The sequence below is a fragment of the Priapulus caudatus genome, unplaced genomic scaffold, assembly GCF_000485595.1.
Source record: "Priapulus caudatus unplaced genomic scaffold, Priapulus_caudatus-5.0.1 Scaffold22, whole genome shotgun sequence".
Taxonomy (NCBI): Eukaryota; Metazoa; Priapulida; class Priapulimorpha; order Priapulimorphida; family Priapulidae; genus Priapulus; species Priapulus caudatus.
The window spans coordinates 192,010-213,409 of record NW_014577083.1 but is presented as its reverse complement, the minus strand read 5'-3'; the positions used below and the strand labels follow the sequence as shown (position 1 = coordinate 213,409).

The window sequence follows — 21,400 nt, the reverse complement described above, 5'->3', positions numbered from 1 at the left end:
GTTGAGCGTGGTGAAAGCTTGTTGAGCGCAATGAGATCGGGGTAAAGACGCACTTAGATCGTAGTATCGACGTAATTAGATCATAGTATCGGCGCTGGGCCCGGCTGGGGCCCAATTGGCCACGCTCTCAACCACGCTCACCACGCTCGGGCAATTTTTGGAGCGTGGGGGCGATCGTGATGAGCGTAGCTCTGGTGTGAATGGGCCTTTACTCTTACCAATTACTCTTACCTGATTACTCTATATGATGACCAAAATTACGACGTTTTATCTCGAGTATTTCCGAATCTAGCTGAATCTGGCTTTCTGGACCGTCCGACTGTGAGCTTTGACGCAATTGCGGGTTTAAAACGCTTACATCGTTGTCACAGCTAGGTGAATTTGAGCCGTGGCGTATGTGACAGCATGACTATAAGAAGGCGGGACTGCTGTGCGTGAAATATGGTCGGAGTTGATTTGATGTATAGGAACAGGTCTAGTAAGAGTACGCTCACAGTTTGTCCGAAAAAATGTCAATATTATAACCAAGTGAGCAGCAAAACAGTTAATGCGTTAAACGTAAATGTTCAGTATTAGACACTGTACGTCGTTTCAATTTTCAAGAGCAGACGTGATTCTTTCGCTCTAATCGTCTGTTCTCAATTTCTCACGCCGTGCACCTTAATCCATCCCAGCAAACGTTCTGAATGCCGTAAGCTCAGCACTGTACGACTTGGTCAACAGCGCGAGTAAAGGCCTGCTGATCTGATGCTGCTGTGCTCACAGTATGACAGTAACGCAGATGGGGTCGTTGTCGTATGTGCTCATGTGTTTGAATTTAGGACACATCGGTACAGGTAAGGTAAGTTGGCGTACGTGTCGCGAAGACGTGGCCGGCCTGGCAAAGCCCGCCGACAAAACGCAAACTATTCCAACGCGAAGGACAAATTCATGACGTCACTGCATTGCGCCGCTTACAGTAGTGCCTTAGGCAGATGGGGTCGTTGTCGTATCAGGTACTACAGATATGTACCCGAGGTAGTTTTATGTTGTTTAGTATTATTTTTATATTTTTATATGAGGTATGTTTAGGGTTAGGGTTAGGGTTAGGGCTAGGGTTAGGGCTAGGGTTAGGGTACTCTTCTGTAGTACAAGTCTGGTACACTTTGTGTATACATATATGTACCTCGGGTACATATCTGTAGTACCTGATATGACAACGACCCCTTCAGCGACAGTAACACGTGTTAAGTAGAGTCTATGTATATACATACATCTACATAGTGTCTACTGTCAACGTCTATTGTCGCTATGTAACGATGAAAACCTGAAACGATGAGCACCTTTGTGGCAACATCTGGCAAACGTTCAGCGCCGTTGCTTGAGTTATTTCCTATAACTATTTCATTATAGGAATATAATATCCAGTATAATAAGTATAAATATAATATAATAATCCAGTATATAATTATATTAGTCCGGCTGGTGTATTGACTCGTGTGATTCATTTATTTCAGAGATTAATTTATCGTGTGAAAGTCTAACATGTAAAGCGGTCTGTTATATACTCACTATATATATATATATATATATATATTATATATATACACGTTATATACAAAGTGTAGATGATTAATATAAATTTTTAGAGGAATAGCTATATATTGACACGAGAGCTGGATTTTAACATTTGTAACATTTAGAACAATCGTAACATTTGCTACGAAGTATGTCCATCTGCGAATACAATAAAACAATATAGAATAGTAGTATAAAGTGGTACAATGTATCATACGCAACGATTTTACCATGAATCTACTTTGAAGCAAAACGTGTGAGCAATGATTTAAACTGTTTTTGACAAACCGTGCAATTGCATAAGCAGCGACATTCATGGTACGGTATTACACTTCACTAAGTGACTAAACACTAAGTGTTTTCGTTTCAGATATATCTATATTCCAGTAGGTGGTGCACCGGACAGATACTTGAACAAATTTCTCGCGTCCGCCATGTGCTTTCTCTACATATACTACTGGCATGGAATGTACGATTACTTGGTCGTCTGGTGCTCTCTGAACTTCATTGGCGTATCAGTAGAAGCTATAGCCAATCTCATTTGCAGCTCGGCTAGTGGCAAGAGACTCAAGGTGAGTTAATAGCACGCATGTATTCCTGGCGGAAATTTCTCATTTGCGCTGTGTTTCGTAGTGCGCTACAACAGGCGGGGCATTCACTAGTGACCGCTGTTTCAACTTCCCATAATTGCATCATTAAAAATTAATTCCAAGTAGTTTTGGGAAATCAGAGTGCTTCTGTGTAAGAAATTATAAATATAAATACAATATAAAATTCTGGGGGCCGTTGTCAGAAACAAAATTAGTCTTAACATTAGTCGTAGGTACTATCTTAGCATTAAGATTAGCATTAACTTTACGATGTTTCTGACAACGGCCCCCTGGTGTCTAACTGATATCTGTTATATGGGAGGGTTTATCTTGCTGTACGTCATTTAACTATATGTCGTCAGTTATTATGGAAGGTATTTCACTGTCCTTTGAATAGTTCCGTATTTATGTCATTCCTCAAAAGACTCGGCGTCATTCTGGAACAGACGGCCAGAGTTCGCTTAAAGCTTTGTTTACCATCGAAATAAAGAAGTATTGACCCTGCTAAACTTTTAGACATGAAACATTGTAATAGTAGAGTAAATTATAGTAAAACCTATGTTTCTTCAATTTATATATATATTATATATATATATATATATATATATATATATATCAAGAGTACATAATAGAGATTTACTAGTACGATCGAGTGCTCTATTATGTACTCTTGATATATATACATGTACACTTACACATACATAGGTACATAATGTTGTCCATACACGTAAGGTAGACGTTTGCGGGAAATGCGGGTGATAGACCAGTTAGAAATCCATTACTAGCCTTGTCAGTGTCGAAGCATGCACGCTAGTCAATAACCTATAGACACATGCGCTCACAGAGACAGATTATTAGTGCAGTGTTTGCTGCAAAACACTTCATGTGGACAATTTGTCACAATATCAATATAGTATGTACAATCCGACTCATTGTATTATTTGATTCGTTCGCTAACTGAGATGATATTACTGTCATATATTAGTTGTTATTTTGATGTGAGTCTAGTTAGGATTTCCAAGAGATTGTTCTCCGTAATTTGACATCTAAAAGCAAACGGAAAAGTAACTGTAGTTTTATTATGTATATTTTAGTTCATAATTAGGACCCATTTTTATAACGAACGAAAACTTAGCATATCACCTTCACAAACTCGTTAATTGCCTATAATGCGGCTAGCGTTTGAACTTAGCATTGCGCGGTTTCGGCATCAATTTGTCACGAAGAACTGAGCGACACAAGCTCATCAAAATCGCTGGTTTAAAACAAACAATAGAGCACCTGGCTCTTTATTGATACTGCATGGATCCTTGATGGTGTGGTAAAAATGTTTGCATTGCAATCGGACACCGATCATAACACGCGCGAACGCACGTGGGTAGCCTGATCAAACAAATCACCTCGTCATGACGTCATACAGGTGGAAACCGCGCAGCCCGCTGGCAACAGCAGCAGCAGCAGCAGCAGCAGCAGCAGCAGCAGCAGCAGCAGCAGCAGCAGCAGAAGCAGCAGCAGCAGCAGCAGAAGCAGCGAGAGTTGCAGGTGTTTTGGGGGAATCGTGTGAGATGGTAGTAAGACTACGTTCGCGCTCTAGCTCATACTCATAATCTACTACAGTACTCCTCATACTCCTCTACTACTCATACTACTGTGAGAAGTGAAGCGCATTCGTTGGTTATTCTTGTGCTGCTACTCTCAACTTTATGAACATCGGCACTAATGGAATTGTTATTGAGTATCCAGTAATTCGTTTCCAGTCATTAGTTAGAAATGTATATAATACGCGCACGCGCGCGCACACATAATTTTACGTATATGTCGATCCCATCTCTTCGTATTATCTGTGCTCACTTTGCTTCCCCCTGTTCTCTTTGCGAATATATATATATACATACTGCTCGTCTACAACGGTCGCTTCCATCTTCTGTAGCTATAGACATGCGGTCATTATGAGTTGGATATACCCAACAGACCAGGTATCTACTAATAACTTTTACTTCTGGGTTGCTTAAACGCATCACTCCTGATAATATAAATAATATAATACGCCGAGGCAGTTTATTGGTGTTATCGATTTCTATTGACGAAAATGTCTTGGCAGCATACCGGAATCACAGTCAGGAGATTGTGGCGACGAAATTAACATGAATTTTTTATATTTATTGAGTCAATTAGAATGCAGCGAATCCTATATGGTTAATAACGTTTCGCTTAATTTTGTTAATGCCACATGTGATAAAACGTTATAATGCTATAATAATAATTATGAGTGAATGATGTAACTTTATATTATTATGGACACTTAGCGACAGTGTTGTCTCTACACTTGTCATGTGCATCGCTGGAAACACGGTGTCGGTGGTGTGACGTTTTGGCACGATCCGTTGGCCGATGCTTTCGTGGTTCTGATCTAATCTTATAATGGTGATCGTAGATCATAATTTATCATTGATCAGAGCTAATGAGCTGAACTATTCCCTTGATATAATGTCTTATCTGAATATCATCTCCTATAATGTCTTCTCTACGTGATTGCTCAGATATCTACAGTTGCTTCGGAATCTAGGTGGGCTACGAGTGGCCAGTGACAGGCGCTCTTATACCCCATTCACACCAGGGCCCCGATCTCGCTACGCTCGTACTACGCTCTAAGAGCGTGGTGGAAACGTGTAGAACGCAGTATGAACGTATATGGCCGTACTGCGATCGCGATCGAGCGCGGTGCAGTCACCATGAGCGTGGAGAGCGTGGCCAAACTTTGAACATGTTCAAAACAATCGTGGTGCGAGCGTGGCGGAAAGACAGCGCAGTGCGGGCGTATTAGAGACGTGGAAGGCGTAGTACCCACGTAACTCGAGCGTAGTACGAACTTAATGATCGTATCGCAAGCGTGTCGGGCGCGTGAAAATTGTCGCCCCGTTCTCAGCACGATGTCAATACGTTTTCATCACGCTGTTACTACGTCCATGGAGATGTCTCTGCGACCTGACCACGCTCTCGCTATGACCATGGTGCGTCTCTAGTAAGCTCGACCCGTTCGTACTGTTTATTTCGCATTGTTCGCTTGATTGTTACTAAAGCAGCTCGCAGCTCGCAAATACCGTATTTCTGGAGCCGCGAATCAGCGTGTGAACGCTCGGCCGCGTATTTGTCTCAGATTTGGTATTTCGCAAATACCGTATTTCATAAATACGAGGTCTCGTGTGAACGAGGCTAATGTGAACAGCACAGATGTGCATAATATAGTCAATAACTGCCTCAAGGTCGTATGTACACCTGGCAAGTGCTTATCTCTGACATGATTGCATGAGAAGGCATTATTTCTTTTTATTAATGGTTTCTATTGGAGCATAGAGCCTCGGCAACAGTCAAGCGTTTGGTTACTGTAGCAGGCTTCGCATAGAAAACTAACCCGTTTACAATGTAATGGTGTTATTCTTACCCAAAGATGAAAACTTATTCTCAGCCAGAAGAGCCAAAAGAGCCAAAAGAGCCAGAAGAGCCAAAAGAAGCAAGTTATTCTCAACCAGAATAAACTATATTATGTAGGAAACGGCTCTAGAACGCCCAGTAAAACGCCACTATGCGTGGAAATATTAGAATACATCTAAACAACGATATAGTAATTAGAAACGAGAGATATGAAAAAGATGATAAAGGACCTCAAAACACAAGGAATGACCTACAGCCTATAGCAGGAGGAAAAGTTTCAGTGCAAGAGAAAACACGGTGCTACAGTGCAGTCCCTCCCGAATCCAGTTGTAAAAAAATGCAGTTCATGATCTTCCCACTCTCTGTGTCTGTGTAAATGTATGTGTCTGTGTCTGTATATAAGTTGTGTATGACTCACCTGACATTCCAAACAATGACAGCCGATCGTAGTGACCGAGCACGCTTTTAACAAGTCCCACGGTTGCCATAAAGCCACTTTACTGTATTATAATAGGAATAAATTGTCGAAATAAGGACAATTAGTGCGAGCGTCATCGCTCTCATCGTTGTCATGGCATTCGTTATTCAGTTGTTGCAGCTCTTTATTTTTCTCAGCTGGCAGTGAGGGCATCACAGTATATATATATATAAATACATTACACAATTATTGCATGGTCGCCAGGGAAGCATGGAGTTTTGGCGACCGAGAAAATTTATGTCCCCAAGGGGAGAGGTGGAGAGTAATATTGATTTTTGTGCTCCATGAAACTTCGTGTATATGTAAAAATCCAGAGTATATACTAATATCAGGATTCAGGAGTGTCATAATCTAGACATATATTATGACACTCTTACATATATTATCACGAGTAGATAATAGAAGAATCTTCTATTATCTACTCCTGATATTATGAGTATATTGTGACAATCCTGATAATATTATTAGGGCCAACTATTAGCGGTGTGATATGCCAAGACACCAAGGACAATTACACGTACTAACCTGAGTTTACCTATGAATTATTAAGTGTAAATCAATAAGCATGAACTCAAATGGTATGTAACTGTTAAGTATGTAACTGTATATTAACTGTTAAGTATTCACTAACTCTCGTCCCCTAATCGTTTTTCCTATACATATAAATCGCAATCCATGGAGATAGACTGAAATGCATGCAAGGATTCTTAAAAAAATCCTGTCATTTTTACAAAGGCTGCAATTACGCAATACTGAAGTAATTACAGTTGAGTTCCTGTACTGGCCTCTGTACCGGGTCTGTCAGCAACTATATCAGCTCGTTGGAAGTTTCACTATAGTTACTGGAGTGTGCGTTGCTTCTGTGAAGTGCGAAAGTTGCTGTCAGGCATCGAGTGGGTTCTGGAACACATTGTCACAGACAGAGCCAATTAAACGAATAACACCTGTGGTAGGTTGAATACGCATATTATCCTGTAGGGTATATGTAGTGTCACGTTATATCTTGTAGGTTGAGTGCGTGTTTTAGCCTGTAGGATGAGTGCAACTACAGGTTTTATCCCATAGAACCAGTACAGTGTTAGTTTTATCCTGTAGGCCGAGGACGTGTTTCATGAGTACAGTGCCATGTTCTATCTAGTATGATGAGTGCAATGTGAGTGTTTTATTCTGCAGGAGTATGTGTCAGCAGCTATGTGGCGTAGAATGAAGGCAGCCATCAACGCCCCTCTCCTCGCTATTTGCATCATGTCAAACTTCTACTTCTTCATGGGCAACGAAGTCGGACAAGTGTTCTTCCACAAACTTGTCCTCTACGGTAAGCTCACCTACCTGCTATTGTGTCCAAAGAGTAAAAAGTAAAAGTGAAAAGTTCAGTAAGAGTTAACAGTAAGGCGTAAGTGGTCGTTATTGTAGTCTGATAACATGGTTGCATTATGAAAAAACCTGATACTGCTAGAAAATCATTTCTTTTCTTTCTTTCTTTTCTTTTTCTTTTCAAATCATTTTTTTGGTTACATGAACCCATGAGTATATATAAGGCACAGTGGCATTTAAATCCACAACAAGGTACCTACTCACCCCTAGATAATCTCTTCATGAATTTCTCGCAAATAATCTAAGATCTTTATGAAATCTCTCTGAAAGGCAACAGTGTAATCACTCAGTGGCATCAGTGTAACACAAATTATATCCATGAGTTTATTTGTTGTGTGTTACAAATGTGATTGTAATACGGAAACTAAAGCCAGAGTTGGTGCACGTGTATCAAGAGTCCATAATAGAAAAGAAGAGTCCATTTTCGATTATGGACTCGTGACGTGTATGCATCTGAAAATAAAGCAAAAGCATGAAGCACATGTATTTACATAGCTTAGTTTATAGCAAAATAATTTTTGGTATATTCCTACCGCGTTTCCCCCTTGGGTTTTAATAGCGATACAGGGTGCGAAATTAACGAGAGTTCGGAGTCAAATACTCCTTGATTTTCTGTCGGACTCCCTGATTTGACATAGGCAGGAGTCCGTGTGACGCCCTGAAAATTCTGCTATACTAACTAGCCTCGCGGAATTATCGTATTTTTTCAGCTAATGTCCAAAGAAAATTTGGCAGACGTGCAACCACATGAATCTTAAACATAAGCACATGCGTTATTGTTAATATCTTTAATTTTGAACCCCAGACTGCGGACTCCATTATTTTGCTGTGGACTCCCTCTTTTTGAGGGCAGAGAGGGAGTCCGTTGGATTCCCGTGTTCAAAAGTTAATTTCTACCCCTGGCGATATTAGATTGTCTGGTTATCTGTTCAAAGCATAATCTGTGATGAAAAACACACATGTACTGATAATATATAGCCTATAAGTGGATATATAAACGCTTTCAAAAACGTAAAGGTGTAGGGAAAGAGTAGGTTATCTAAGGGAGGAGGAAAATGTTTGTGAATGGGTCTCACCTAAAGATATCAATGTGTTGCTATTTCATTATATTATTCAAATTACTTTATCGTCATATACAGATAATATCAATAATATTGGTTGCTCTGGGTCTGTATAGTATAATTCATTGAATAGATATTACTATATGCGCGTATATACGTGCGGGGATGCGCACATAGTTGTATGCATGCGTAATGCGTATATGTGGCACGTAATAGTTTCATGCTCGTGGCCAGGCTGGAGCGAGTGGAGTGGATCTACCTTATACAGGTATACGTTTGAGAGTATTCTAACAGTTACTTAGAATGCTTTTGATTGAACTTAAAACCAGGAGACGCTCTCGTGAAACCGTCTATTTGCGTAAATTGAATTTAGTTATACATAGATTTCTGCTTTTGCCAAAGTAAAAGATTTTGTGACGTCATAGACTTGCATAATCACATTGCAGTTGAGTGAGTCGAGACACTGATTTCGCATGTAGACAGCTGAGTGCTTTTAACTGAATTGTACTGACTAAACATATCCAGGGTTATCACTTCATAAATCTCACCGCATTCAACCACCTTTTCCTAAATTCATTTCTGCTACAAGCGTCATCAAGATCAAAAGATCAGTCACTGAATGTAGTTGAGCGTCAGTAGAGTCAACTTGCTGACAATATAGTGTTAACCACTTCACACTATTCCGCCCAAAAAACTTTGCCACTTGAACATCGGCTAACTAACCGGTGATTCACTAGATTTTCTTTTAAAATAACATACTCTTACTCTTAGAGCCACAGGAATGGAATCTGTCTGTTAGTTGAAAATAATCAACTAAAACCAGGTAGACTGCAACATGCACGTTTTGCCACACAATTCCCTTGCGACAAAGATGCCAGAATTATGCACTGTAGGCAGATGATTCATACACCTAACAACCATCCTGTAATTTGAACTTTGTAGCATTGAGAACAATGAGAACAATGTAGAATGTGAACATGTAGACAATGAGAACATGAGAACATGTGACATAATAGGCGCGTTCACACTGGCGCGAATAAGCGGGATGCAAATCCCGGTTTTTGAATCGCGATCGAAATACCGAGATTATTACAAGTGTGAACGCAATAATACCCACTAATAATCGCGATCAGCATCGCGCTCCAAATCGCACTTTTGACTGCGATTATTTGCGTGTGTGAACGCTCGCTTTGATAATCCCGGTATTTTCTATCCCAGCATTCCAAGCGAGTGAGCAGCGAGCATGCGCAGTGAGCATCATTCCGGGCAGTGAGCATGCACAGTTCTATTATAGAATTATCCCGCTCGGCGATTAGCGCGATTATTCGGCCTGTGTGAACAACGACACAATTATCTCGGTATTTCATCGCGATTAGCATCGCGGTTTTTCTTGTGTGTGAAGCGCCTAATGAGAACATGAGAACATGTGACATAATGAGAACATGTCGAACAATGAGCATTGTACTATACTCGCCTGAGTGATGTGCCTGCTAATGGTATTTCGTTCAGGCTGAGTGAGTTTGCACAATACTGGCCAAAACTGTCAAGTTTATTCCCAGGCTTAAGGATACTAGACTCTAGGATTTTACGTGCATACAACTGTACTTACTGGTATAACAAATCGTCTATACCCACACGTACTTGTTACCAGATACCTAATTTAATTGTTATAATTAATTATACATCAAACGCTACAAAATTTGACCGGCGCCATTGACACCCGCGACCGTGCTGCCCCCCTGAAAAAGTTGCGCATTTCCAATATTTTTGCAGCGTTACAGACGGGGACTAATCACAAAGGTGCAGTTTATTTATCCTAAATGCTATTTAACGAACGATGCTCATTTTAGGACAAATTTATCGCATAATTATAACGAAACTATATGTTGTTTATAAGATATTACAAATCCTTTGCTTTTAAATTAATATATAAAGAAACACCCTCGGTCTGTAGCCCTTGGCTGAAAAGTCGTTTTGGCGCAACTTTTCAGTCCGTGCGCTTTGAGTGGCGCCACCGTCGTGTATATCAAACTGTAGTCGTTTAGTTTTAAAACATTGAAAAAAAAATTTTCTAATGGTGATTGAACCATGAAACTTTTTATGTAGCGTAATTTTAACCTAAATTAACTGAAAATAACCCTAGAACCTAGAGGTTCCAGCCGGAACATAAAAAGTTGGATCCGGTGCACCCCTACGATTGAGTGAAGGTTGCTGTGCAATGGCGAATATTTGCAGTATTGCGCATATAGAAAGATCCCATCGCTATTTACCATGTCTGGATGGCTTCATCATATTGAAGATGCTCTCAGACTCGCTTCTAACGAACTGGGTTAGGTGGTGGTTAGCCTATTAGTCCAGTTGCCAAAATGTTGACCCTGCAATGTTAATTACTTTGAACTTTTTTCATGGAATGTGTTCTATATAGTTAGGAGAGCTGATTTAGCTGGTTTCTACCTGTGCATCGTTGAGCATTTCTTGGAATTCAGATGGCCGCCGCCGTCGATCTTCGGATTTTGGTCAATTAACATTTGTGATCTCGATGCCCTAGAGTGTCATGCAATACCTCTTTTTAGGGTTTTCGAGGGCAGGGAGTCCATTTCTGGAGTTATTTTTTAGATATGTGGTCAAGGTCAAGGTCAAAACAAAGGTCAACGGTCAAAATAAGACACTCTTAATGTAAATTCAACGAGAAAATAGCAAACAGCCTTAACAGTACACAATAACAGTAGTTGTCACAAATCCTTATGACTCCTCATCCTCATTACTCCTCAATCCGCATCATCATCATTGTCATTGTCGTCATCTACACCTAGCTCCTCTCATTGTCTTCGGTGTCCATCTGATTTTTCGTGAATTGACTACAACAGGCGACTCCTCCCTCGCACTTGCAATAGTCTGTGCATAGAAGAGGCCTGCACGTTGCAGCGCTGCAACGTTCCGCTGCCATGCCTTGCTTCTGCGCTGCAGCTGCAGCTCACTACATCAGGAGCGCTTGGGGACAACTGGCGCTGTTGAGATGGTCGGTGTGATGGTGGAGCCTTTGATACTCCACCAAAGTTGGTAATATGTAGAGGCTTCTTCAGGTGGTCACGTTTGGTTTGCTGCCTTCCACAGTAGCATCTGAGGTGAGTTCGGAGCACATGCAGCTGCAGGTGGACGTTAGTCGGTGGCAGTTTCTTCAGTTGTGGCGCTCTGTATGGCTGCGGTAGAGGCGAGTACGTGCATCATCATTGTCGTACAACTTTTCTGTCCGTAGAGAGGAAGAAGAAGCTGTCTGCTGTCACTTTGAGTTGAGCATGGGTCGCGCAAGCTCTCCAAGCACTGATCCAGACCTGGTATATCAATCTCCAGGAGCTTGAGTGCTGACTGTTTTCCTTTTCCGAAGGGGTACCGACACCGTATCGCAGCCCTGACAGCGCATGGACACCGAGAAGCTGGCTGCACTTTCTAGGGCCTAACCGCTCAACAGTTTTGTTGATATCCAGGGACATCACCATTCCACTTTTCCATTTGAATCTTGGCATGACTGCATCCTTGATGTCAGTACACCAGGAGGACGAAGACGTCTGTGTCATCACTGAGGATGCGGATTGTCTGGCATCTTCTGCTGCCGCCTCAGCATGTAGCTGCAGAGAGTGAGTCTGCCTCAGCATGGTGACGACACAGTCCAGCTTGTTGACAAGCTGGATGTTGTGAGGAAGGAGGTAGCTGCATAGGAATGTTGTTGAGCAGACTCTTGTTCGTGCATTGTGAAGAATAGCTTGTCGGCATGGAAGGGGTGTGTTTGGGGTCAGGCCCACTTCCTTGGCTCTTCCTCTTCTCATCTGCTCATGCTCCTTTGCGCTAGCGAGCTTGCTTGGTCATACCTGTCGAACAGATATTTTCTTTGAGCCAGGGGTAGTGGCCAGTCGAGCACCAAAGCTTGCAGCCAGATCTCCTGCGGTCCCAGCGACTGGCCACACAACGTGGTACAGCAGCTGACCGGCGTCAACCAACACCACGTCTGGAGCAGGTGGAGTCTTGACAGAAACACGAGACACTTGACGAGCACGGCCTTGTTGCTTCCTCAAACATCCATACTCATCAATCAGGGATGTTGGGACTGGACTCAGTTCAAACTGGAAGATGTTGGATAGATCCCGCTCAGCTGCTGCCCCAAGACAACAGCCCGACTAACCAGTGTCTCGATGTCGTAGATGGCCTTGCCCTTGACAGTGACGTGCCTTCTGAGTGCCTCCATTGATGGTGACCATTTTCTTTATGGTTTTGTGGAAGTCACTACTTAGTGAAGCGGAAAACTGCTTGCTTTGCTCACTCCCGAAAGTCAGTGCATCCCTGAACATCACTGTGTCGGGCGCCACTTGGCCATTGCAGATGTGTTATAGGAGACCTGGATGCTGCTCGTTGAGGGGTGAGTGTACTTCTCCAGCTCTGGCTCCGATCTCTCCTCCGATCGACCTCATCAGTCTTCTTCTTCCCTCCCTTCCTCCTTGTGGCTTGTTCTTCTCCTCTCTATCCACTCGACCACGTGGCTTCTCCTCATCCCCAGCTTTACTGTACATATCTCCATGGCGATGTCGAGGTGGGCACACACACTGAAACTGTTGACCCACACAGCCACTTTGCTGGCGGCTCGTCGATATGCCCCTTCATACCTCCAGCACCCTTCCCTCGCTTGATATATTTCTGTTCGCCGAACTGATCTGCTGGAACTGGTCGTCCGCCATCAGAATGCCGACAGACATGTGCGCCTGCCAGTAGGTCCTCCGGGCACGCTGGAAGTGGCTCCATCTGTCGCACATACCAGCTCATGTATGCGGGCATAATTGTGGTGACCTGCTGCGAAGAAATACGGCAGCATTGCCTTGAGAACAGTGCTGCTGGAGGAGAAAGTCACCATTCCGCTCTCTCACGCAGGAAATGAGCGTCAGCAGTGTGCGCTGTAATGGACAGTCCACCCATAGCCTCCCAGTTGGGTTTTCTGGCTGTCTCCAGGTAGTCACTCAGCTCTGGTATGTCTTGGCCCCATTTGAGTAGAAACTCTGCAGCAAACATGGCAATGCATGAGATGTATGCCCGTAGAGCCTTTGTTCAGGTCTTCCCGGTGATGATGCTGTCATGCAACAAATGCTGCGCTCATGAGAACGTCCACGCCAGATGCCTTCATCAGTGCCCTATACAGCCCAGGAAACTCATGAGAGTGTGCATCATGCCCGGGTGAAGTATAAGTATTGGTCCAGCGCTGAGGTCTTTCCATTGGACTAGGCATGCAGTCTGATATAGTTGGAGATCAACAGAGAGGTGGGTGTACTGCATCCCGAAAGTTTTGAGAGTCCTCTGCGAGTACAGGAGCGTAGTCAGAACGGTGTCTGGTGAGCAGGGTGTGATCGATCATCGGTACAAACACCACCAAAGTGTCTTGGCTTATGGGCAGAGCCCGCAGCTTAGTCGGTCTTGCGAGCAATGTGAAGCCCCCCACTCGACAGGCGTTGTCACTGCTATGGACTTGCGACAGCCAGGCTGCCGTCTCGCTGCTGCCACTGAAACTGCACTGCAGCGTGATTGAAGCTGTGACTCTTCTGCGGACAGAGCTTTCATTGCGAATCAGAGGTGGATTCAGCTTGCGAAGGGTCCTGTGTAGTGCTGCAGCTGATATGCCTGATATGGCTATGAGGTTGCTGCGAGAATGCCTCGGTTTCTTGACTCGGGGGATCGTGAGCTGCATCACACCAATGTTTCCGTGTCTGATGATGCGGCCAGGATGCGGGTGAACTCCATGACATCGGTGGGGTGGTTTTTCATCCCCATTGTTGGTCTTGGTAATGTCAAGCTCTAGTGTCAGCCTATATATACTTCTATGAACAGTGAATTTACGATTAAAGTGTTTCTTATTTTGACCGTGTCACCGTCATTTTGACCTTGACATTGACCCCATACTAAAAAATAACTCCAGAAATGACTCGCCTGCCTCGAAAACCCCTAAAAAGAGGTATTTGCATGACACTTCTAGGGCATCGAGATCACAAATTGTATACATTGACGCAAATCCAAGATCGACGGCGGCGGCCATCTTGAATTCCAAGAAATGCTCAACGTTGCACAGGTAGCAACCAAGCTAAATCAGCTCTCCTAACTATATAGAACACATTTCCATGAAAAAAGTTCAAAGTAATTAACATTGCAGGGTCAACATATAGGAGATATAGGGCCGGCAAACCGACTATATGCCACAGCGTTCTGAAACATTATCTACAGAATCGTTTTATGATGTATTTCGACATATCATGGCTCACGGTCTCTGGTCACGTGGCTCACTCAAGGTCACGACAGCTGTTACCATGGTTGGACTCTTACACCGGACCCTTCCGTTTCATAGTCTAAGCCTACTAGCCGCTTTGCCCGGACTGCCCGTGACCATCCATGATTACTTAAAAGATTATTATGATTTATGCAGAAAAATTTGGCATGCATGATATTTCTCGCAATTCAGAATAATGTTAGTGTATTCAAACACAGATATTTCAAGTAATAATCATGAGTGGTCATTTCGTCCGCGCCTTAAGGGTGGCGTTGAGGCTTGCGTTCGTAACAAGCATAATAACTAGGGAAGTATAGAGGGCTGGTTTGCAAGAAACGGTGGCATATTTGGTGGCGCTGGTTCGTGCGCAGCTCTGGCTGATTTGCCGCTGAAATTATGGCGTCACTTTTATGTACTGGCTCGAATAAATATATTCGGCATAGTGCACGGGATCGGCTTTCATACCAAACACTACATTTATATTCGTTGTATCCATCCATCCATCGTGAAGAACAATTCTCACTGTGTACTAACGAAGATGCGCAAGCCGGTGAAATTTCACCCGCGTGTACGTTTGCGACGTACGACACTTACATCCATTTACTCGTGGCTTTGGGCAAGTCCAAGAGAAGGTCCCCTTGCGGTCCCATACGTAACGCACCAAGTTTTATTAATTACATAATCATCCCAAGGACAAATAACATATATATTCTTGTGGGTGTTCTCCTTGCAGATGTCGAACATTGGATTAAAAACAGTGAAATCAATGACTTTCTGAATGTCCCATACGTAACGTGCGCAAACTCTTGGACTTGTCCTTTTGCATGATCGAAATAGTGCAGTTCTAACTCTCGGTAGATACAGATATATATATATATATATATATATATATATATATATATATATATATATATATATATATATATATATATATATATATATATATATATATATATATCCGTAAATGGGAGCAGGGTGTAAAAGCCTGCCGTGCGGTTCGGGGCTGGTTGGAACTGGCTAAATAGCCAGTTCATTGCAGACATAATGCAATATCTCGAGTCGACGAGAGTCCGGGCATTGTAAATAAATAATCCTGTTTATGTGCCTTTGAAATTGAATTTGGAATCTATTGTCCATTATAAGTTGATGAAGGTGATGTATTATTGAAGCGTTAGCGATGACGTCACGCGTGCTGATTGGCCAGCCGGCACGCGGCTAATGCCTGCCTGCGCGCATGCGCTGTTCCGCGCGCCGAGGGATTCACGTTACTGCGCACGCGCCACGGTTTAGTAGTATTTTGATGCAATTCAGTATATATTTGAATGCTTCAGCGTCGCTGTTTTGCTGTGCATAGTGATAGCTGTATAAGCAGCAGCACAGTAGTAGTAGTAGTAGTGGTAGTGGTAGTGGTAGTGGTAGTGGTGGTGGTGGTGGTAGTGGTGGTAGTGGTGGTGGTGGCGGCGGCGGCGGCGGCGGCGGCGGCGGCGGCGGCGGCGGCGGCAATGGTAGTAGTAGTAGTAATAGTAGTAGTGGTGGTAGTAGTGGTAGTGGTGATGGTGGTAGTGGTAGTGGTAGTGGTAGCGGTAGCGGTAGCAGTAGCGGTAGTGGTAATGGATGTCTCTTCTTGAATATCCTATTTAATATTTAGTTAACATATTTCTTGGTATTTACAAAGAAACGGAACTTTGTATTCACCAACTTGTAAAGAACAGTTTTAATAGTAAGGCATATTTTGAACTTAAGGCTTCATATTGGGACTGAAATCTTGTGGTGTGGTATACATTGATATAGTTCAAGTTTAACAAGGAAGGATTACATCTTAGGTAATTACTCTAAAACATGCCTATATTTATAAATGTCAGTCACGTTTGTCTGGGAAAATATTTTGTAAGGTGGCATAAAACTTGGAGGCTGGTTGCGTTCAGTATAACATTTAAACGGGTGGAATACGTGAATGTAGCGTAACGAACCGTTATCGTTCCCATGAGACATCATATATAATAACAAGTGGCTGTCGGAAGATTAAAAAAATCATAGTGATGAAAATTATGGGAAGTACACTTGCTTGTTCCCCGCGCATTGTGAACTAGAGTTTAGCGTCAGTGCCATAGCCTGTAAACAGCGAATGACATACGAAATAATCAGCACCAATGAAATAGGGTATTAGAATCGCAACAGATGGATCCACGCGTACGTGGATTTCTTGTTTTATATGACAGTAAAGGACGTGCCTTTTAACGGAAACTAGACGCCAACGTTAACGTGATATTGCATAAGAGTTAGTACGGAACATTTTTCGGAGAAAGAAAAGTTGCATCGGCGAAATTGCTAAAATCGCAATAATGCACGCTATATCAATGTAACAAGCATATTGGTGGCTGAAGGCGTTCGATATTCTAGCCTAGATTGAAACTTTCACGAACCTTGATGCGTGAAAGTAGAGACAGTCGGGTCGTGCACTGTTTCACTCTTATCCAATAGGAACATTTTTTATCTCTATTTTTTTACTCTCCGTGATATGTGCTTTTTGAATTTAACGTAGTGGAATTTAACTCTAAAAACATTTTCGCAGAAAACGCGGATGTTCGGCAAATTCTGGAAAAATACCGCATTTCGTAAATTGTAAATGTCAAGCATCTAAGTAATAGATGACACGTACCAGCTAACGTTGCTATAGTTGGTAGTGCTAGAGTACATTTATCTAGCTATACTGCGATTGTACCTAAAGCTTGTAAACCATCGTCGAACGTTGTAAGCCCGCATGTAAATTATATCAAAATTAAAGGAAGATAATACGATACAGTACTAAATAAATACTATGTAGTTTTTACACATACTTGGTTCATCGTGACTTTTGCCAGGTCAGCGTAACTACCACACGTTTGGATTTGTCTTTCTGCAATTTCACTTCACACGCGTGTATAAAAATGATATCGCACTGATGGCGCGGAATCATCAGTGAGTGCTGCTTGATGAGCGAGAAATGTAGCGACGAACATGATATATCCAGTCGTTAGAGGAAAGATCGTGTAGCACATCAGCGGTGAGGTTTTTTTTGGTATTTTTAATATGGATTTTCAACAATAAATTATTCAATCAAATGCAGACGTTTTACTAAGCAGTTATTAAATATTCTGCAAACTTGTAAGATGCTTTTTTTAACAGACACTACTGTGAACCTTCAACTAGAACATTCTAAAATATAAAAAATATGGAAAGTGTACGATGACAATTCAACTATGAGAACTTGCGCGAAGCTAAAATCCCTTATTAAAACTGTGTTTATATATGTCAGGACAGACCTGGCTGTCCAGCCTGGCGTCAGAATTTGTCTCTTTAGAAGAAAGTAGAGTATCCAGAAAGAATCTGAGAAAAAATAGGTCTCACAAACGACAATCCCCGTCATATTCTTCTTCGCAAAAAAAGTCGTGCTACCTAGTTATTTTGTGTAAAGACTGCACATTTACAAATCGATGACGACAAAGTATTACTTGAAGGATTCATAGCCGGGTGCAGCGCAAAGATTTTCACTATAGCAGAGGATGCAGTGACTGTAATAGCTGATGCGTGTTGCTTATCTTCAAAAGTGGATTTCTGATTTTTGCCAAGAAAGGATACGAGTAAAACTTTTATAGCTCGCTGAATGTAATGAAAGGTCTGTGTGCGTGCCACCAAAAGCAACTCTTGTGACGCATGCACCTCCATATCGACCTGGTCCCTAAACATACCGCAAAAAACTGCCGTCGCGAGCGGCTGAAAGGCAAGCGGACAGACGGAAGTAAAATGCACGAACAAAAAGATGTGCTGTTGCGCGCGTCGATGGCGAGGATAGCTCGGGGTTTTCTCGCATAGCTGATTATACGTGTAGTCCAGTATAATGCGGAGACCAGTGAGAATAGAAGAGCCGGCTGTGTGAGAATTTGAGCGCTGCTTGGCGTCATTGTGGCCACTGACGGCCGAGTAAAGCGTCATTTATAGCACGCTTGCTACGGGCTATAACTACGACGATTGACACTCCGCGCAGACCATAAGGCCGGGTCCCTCCCCCTATCCCCCTCTCCCTCTCCCCCTCACCTTCCTCCTCTCTCTCTCCCCTCTCTCTCCCCTCTTTCTCTCCCCTCTCTCCCCCTCTCTCTCGCTCTTCCTCTCTCTCCTCAACTTTCTCCGCCCTCTCTCTCCCATCTCTCATCCCTCCCGCCGATGCCGTCGCCGTCGCCACTGCCGCTGTCGTTGTCGTCGGCAGGCTAGAGACAGCCGTCGCGGCGCGTCGACGCGTGACGTCATCTAACGAGAATCCGGCGGCGCGGTTTTACGCTCTGATTTCGCGCGGCTTTGCGGAGCAAGATAGAGAGATGGGGAAAGAGATTTTAACGGTAGTATATAGTAATAGTATGGTATATAAGGTAGTTAAGAAGGTATATAAAAAGAAATTAGAATGCATGGTAGCGGAGGGTAGAGTCATAGTGACTGATAGGAATTAATAACATGCTGTATAACTTAATATAGTAGTAGGTATATATTATATATATAGGTACTATAAATTCGAGGGAGTAGATAATAGGGAATATACATACCTGATATGAGATAGTAAAGGAGCTTAATTACGGCGCGAGCGAGAGGTGGAAGATGAGCGTCTGATCACGTAGAACTGATGAAATGATACCGTCGCCGTCCTGGGTCTTAGCTGGTGTCGCCCTAATCGCGCAGTCCAGGTCTGAGTGAGCCAAGCCCGCCCCCTAGATATCGAGACCAAACTATAGTTTGAAGCAATGATCTCTGTCACTAGGCAATATAACACGGAGCAGTTACACGGAAAATCTATGCGAAAATCATTAATTTTGAACCTCACCCAGTCGTAACTCACCTCGCACCGCACACCATCTTCGTGCACGCTTCCCCTGAGCGTCTTCCCTCTCCGCCACGCACCTCATACCTTCCTCTCTGCGTTAGCGAGCCCAGTCCCGTCTCTAGTCTTCTTCCTGGCAGCGCGTCGTGGCTCGTGAGCCGGTGAATAACTTATCGAGCGCACCGGCAATATGCTCGCTTAACTGGCGAGCCCGAATAAACCAGATCACAGACCGATATAGTTTCTGCGCGGTAGGAACAAGACGATCAAATCGGGCGGAGGAAGTACGACCAAGACGGTGATGACGTAAATATCACGAGCAGGCAAAAGAGCGGGAGTGCGGCACAGACGAACCGCGGAGTGGTAAAATGATGAGAGGAGGGCTATAGGGCAGCGGGGAGAGCAGTAAGGCGCAATACGAGGACACCGACCGGCACTTATTGCTGACACAACACACTCGCGCGCACGCGCACGCGATTGCAGAAACGGGAAACGTCTGAGGAAAGGCAGCACCGAACCGGGCGCGCATGATAGCGTCGTATGGTGGCGGAGGAAGCTGAAGCCCTCCGACGCTTAATCCTTGTGCTAATTACGCGGCGTAGGCGAGTATCAACGGGCTCGAGCGGCGGGCTCCGGAGAGGACGTGGAAATTCAATGCGTTATTCTCCTTTAATGGAGCGTCGGAAGACCAATGTTTGAGGATGAAGGGTGCGCAAAACGCCTAGTTAGAGGAGTCGGAGAATGTTCGTTCTATGTGCGGGAGTCACCGTCATTGCTTGTAGCGCGTAAACGAGAAAGCAGACCGCAAATGAGTGGCGAGGATACAAAGGTACTAGCCAGGGCTTAAGAAGAAGCTGTGTCCATAAGACCGGCAAATCGCACGACCATGTCGCAATTGCCCGCCGTTTTTAGATGAAGTCTAGCGGTACAAAACGGAGGAAGGATGAGTAAACTGTAGTTGAAGCTCAACAAGGGTCCACTGTAAAGTAGTTAATAATGCTCGCCACAGCCATTCGAGATTGCAACTGCGCTATGTTGAATTGCAACAGCTGCATCACGTCATCGCGGGAGAAACGAATGATAGAATACGCAAATCGTGTACTCACGCCGTCGCCCTTCTAAATCTCTGTTCTTGCTGCCTCCGCACACACACACACACACACGCACGGACACGCAATACGCCACGCACACACATACGCATAACAACGACGCGCGCGCACACATCGACGCCACACCAGCACATCTACAACCACAGCACATTCACACGCGACCCCACAACACACAATACACACATAGAATGCCAGCACACGACAACACATAACAGCACACACACACGAGAGCAGCACCATCAGCGACTCCCAAGCAACGCACAATTATGCCCATATGAACGCCACTACACCTTTGACACAGCCGGCTCCTTCTGATGTACTCAACTATGGTCTCCCGCATTATACTGGACTAGCCACAGTATAATCAGCGCATGCTAGTCGCGAGAAAACCCTACACCCGACAGGTCATTCCTCGCGCGCATCGAAACCCCCCGCGCGACAGCAGGACGAGCGCGGGCAAGCGAGCACATCTTTTCTGTTCGCTGGCGCCAAGTACCGACAAATCGAATTGCGCTTAAGCCGCAGCTACTCTTAATATCGAGTAAAATAGACTAGATATTATATTGCAGAGTGGTGCACGATGCGTCTTATAGTCCAGCAGGAATAGCAGCGAGCGGTGCAAACATCGCGGCATCGAGCTAGGCGTCGACATGTA

The 21,400-nt window shown here is 43.7% G+C and overlaps 1 protein-coding gene across 2 annotated transcripts in view; it reads left to right on the top strand.

Moving 5' to 3' along the window:
• The window catches only part of LOC106812984 (protein-cysteine N-palmitoyltransferase HHAT-like), a 40,989-nt gene that overhangs the window by 16,223 nt on the left and 3,366 nt on the right, over positions 1-21,400 (top strand). For both annotated transcript variants that reach the window (XM_014817025.1, XM_014817033.1), the window contains 2 exons: positions 1,928-2,129; positions 7,231-7,372. In XM_014817025.1, the coding sequence (XP_014672511.1) occupies positions 1,928-2,129; positions 7,231-7,372 (344 nt within the window). The remainder of the gene's footprint in view (positions 1-1,927; positions 2,130-7,230; positions 7,373-21,400) is intronic.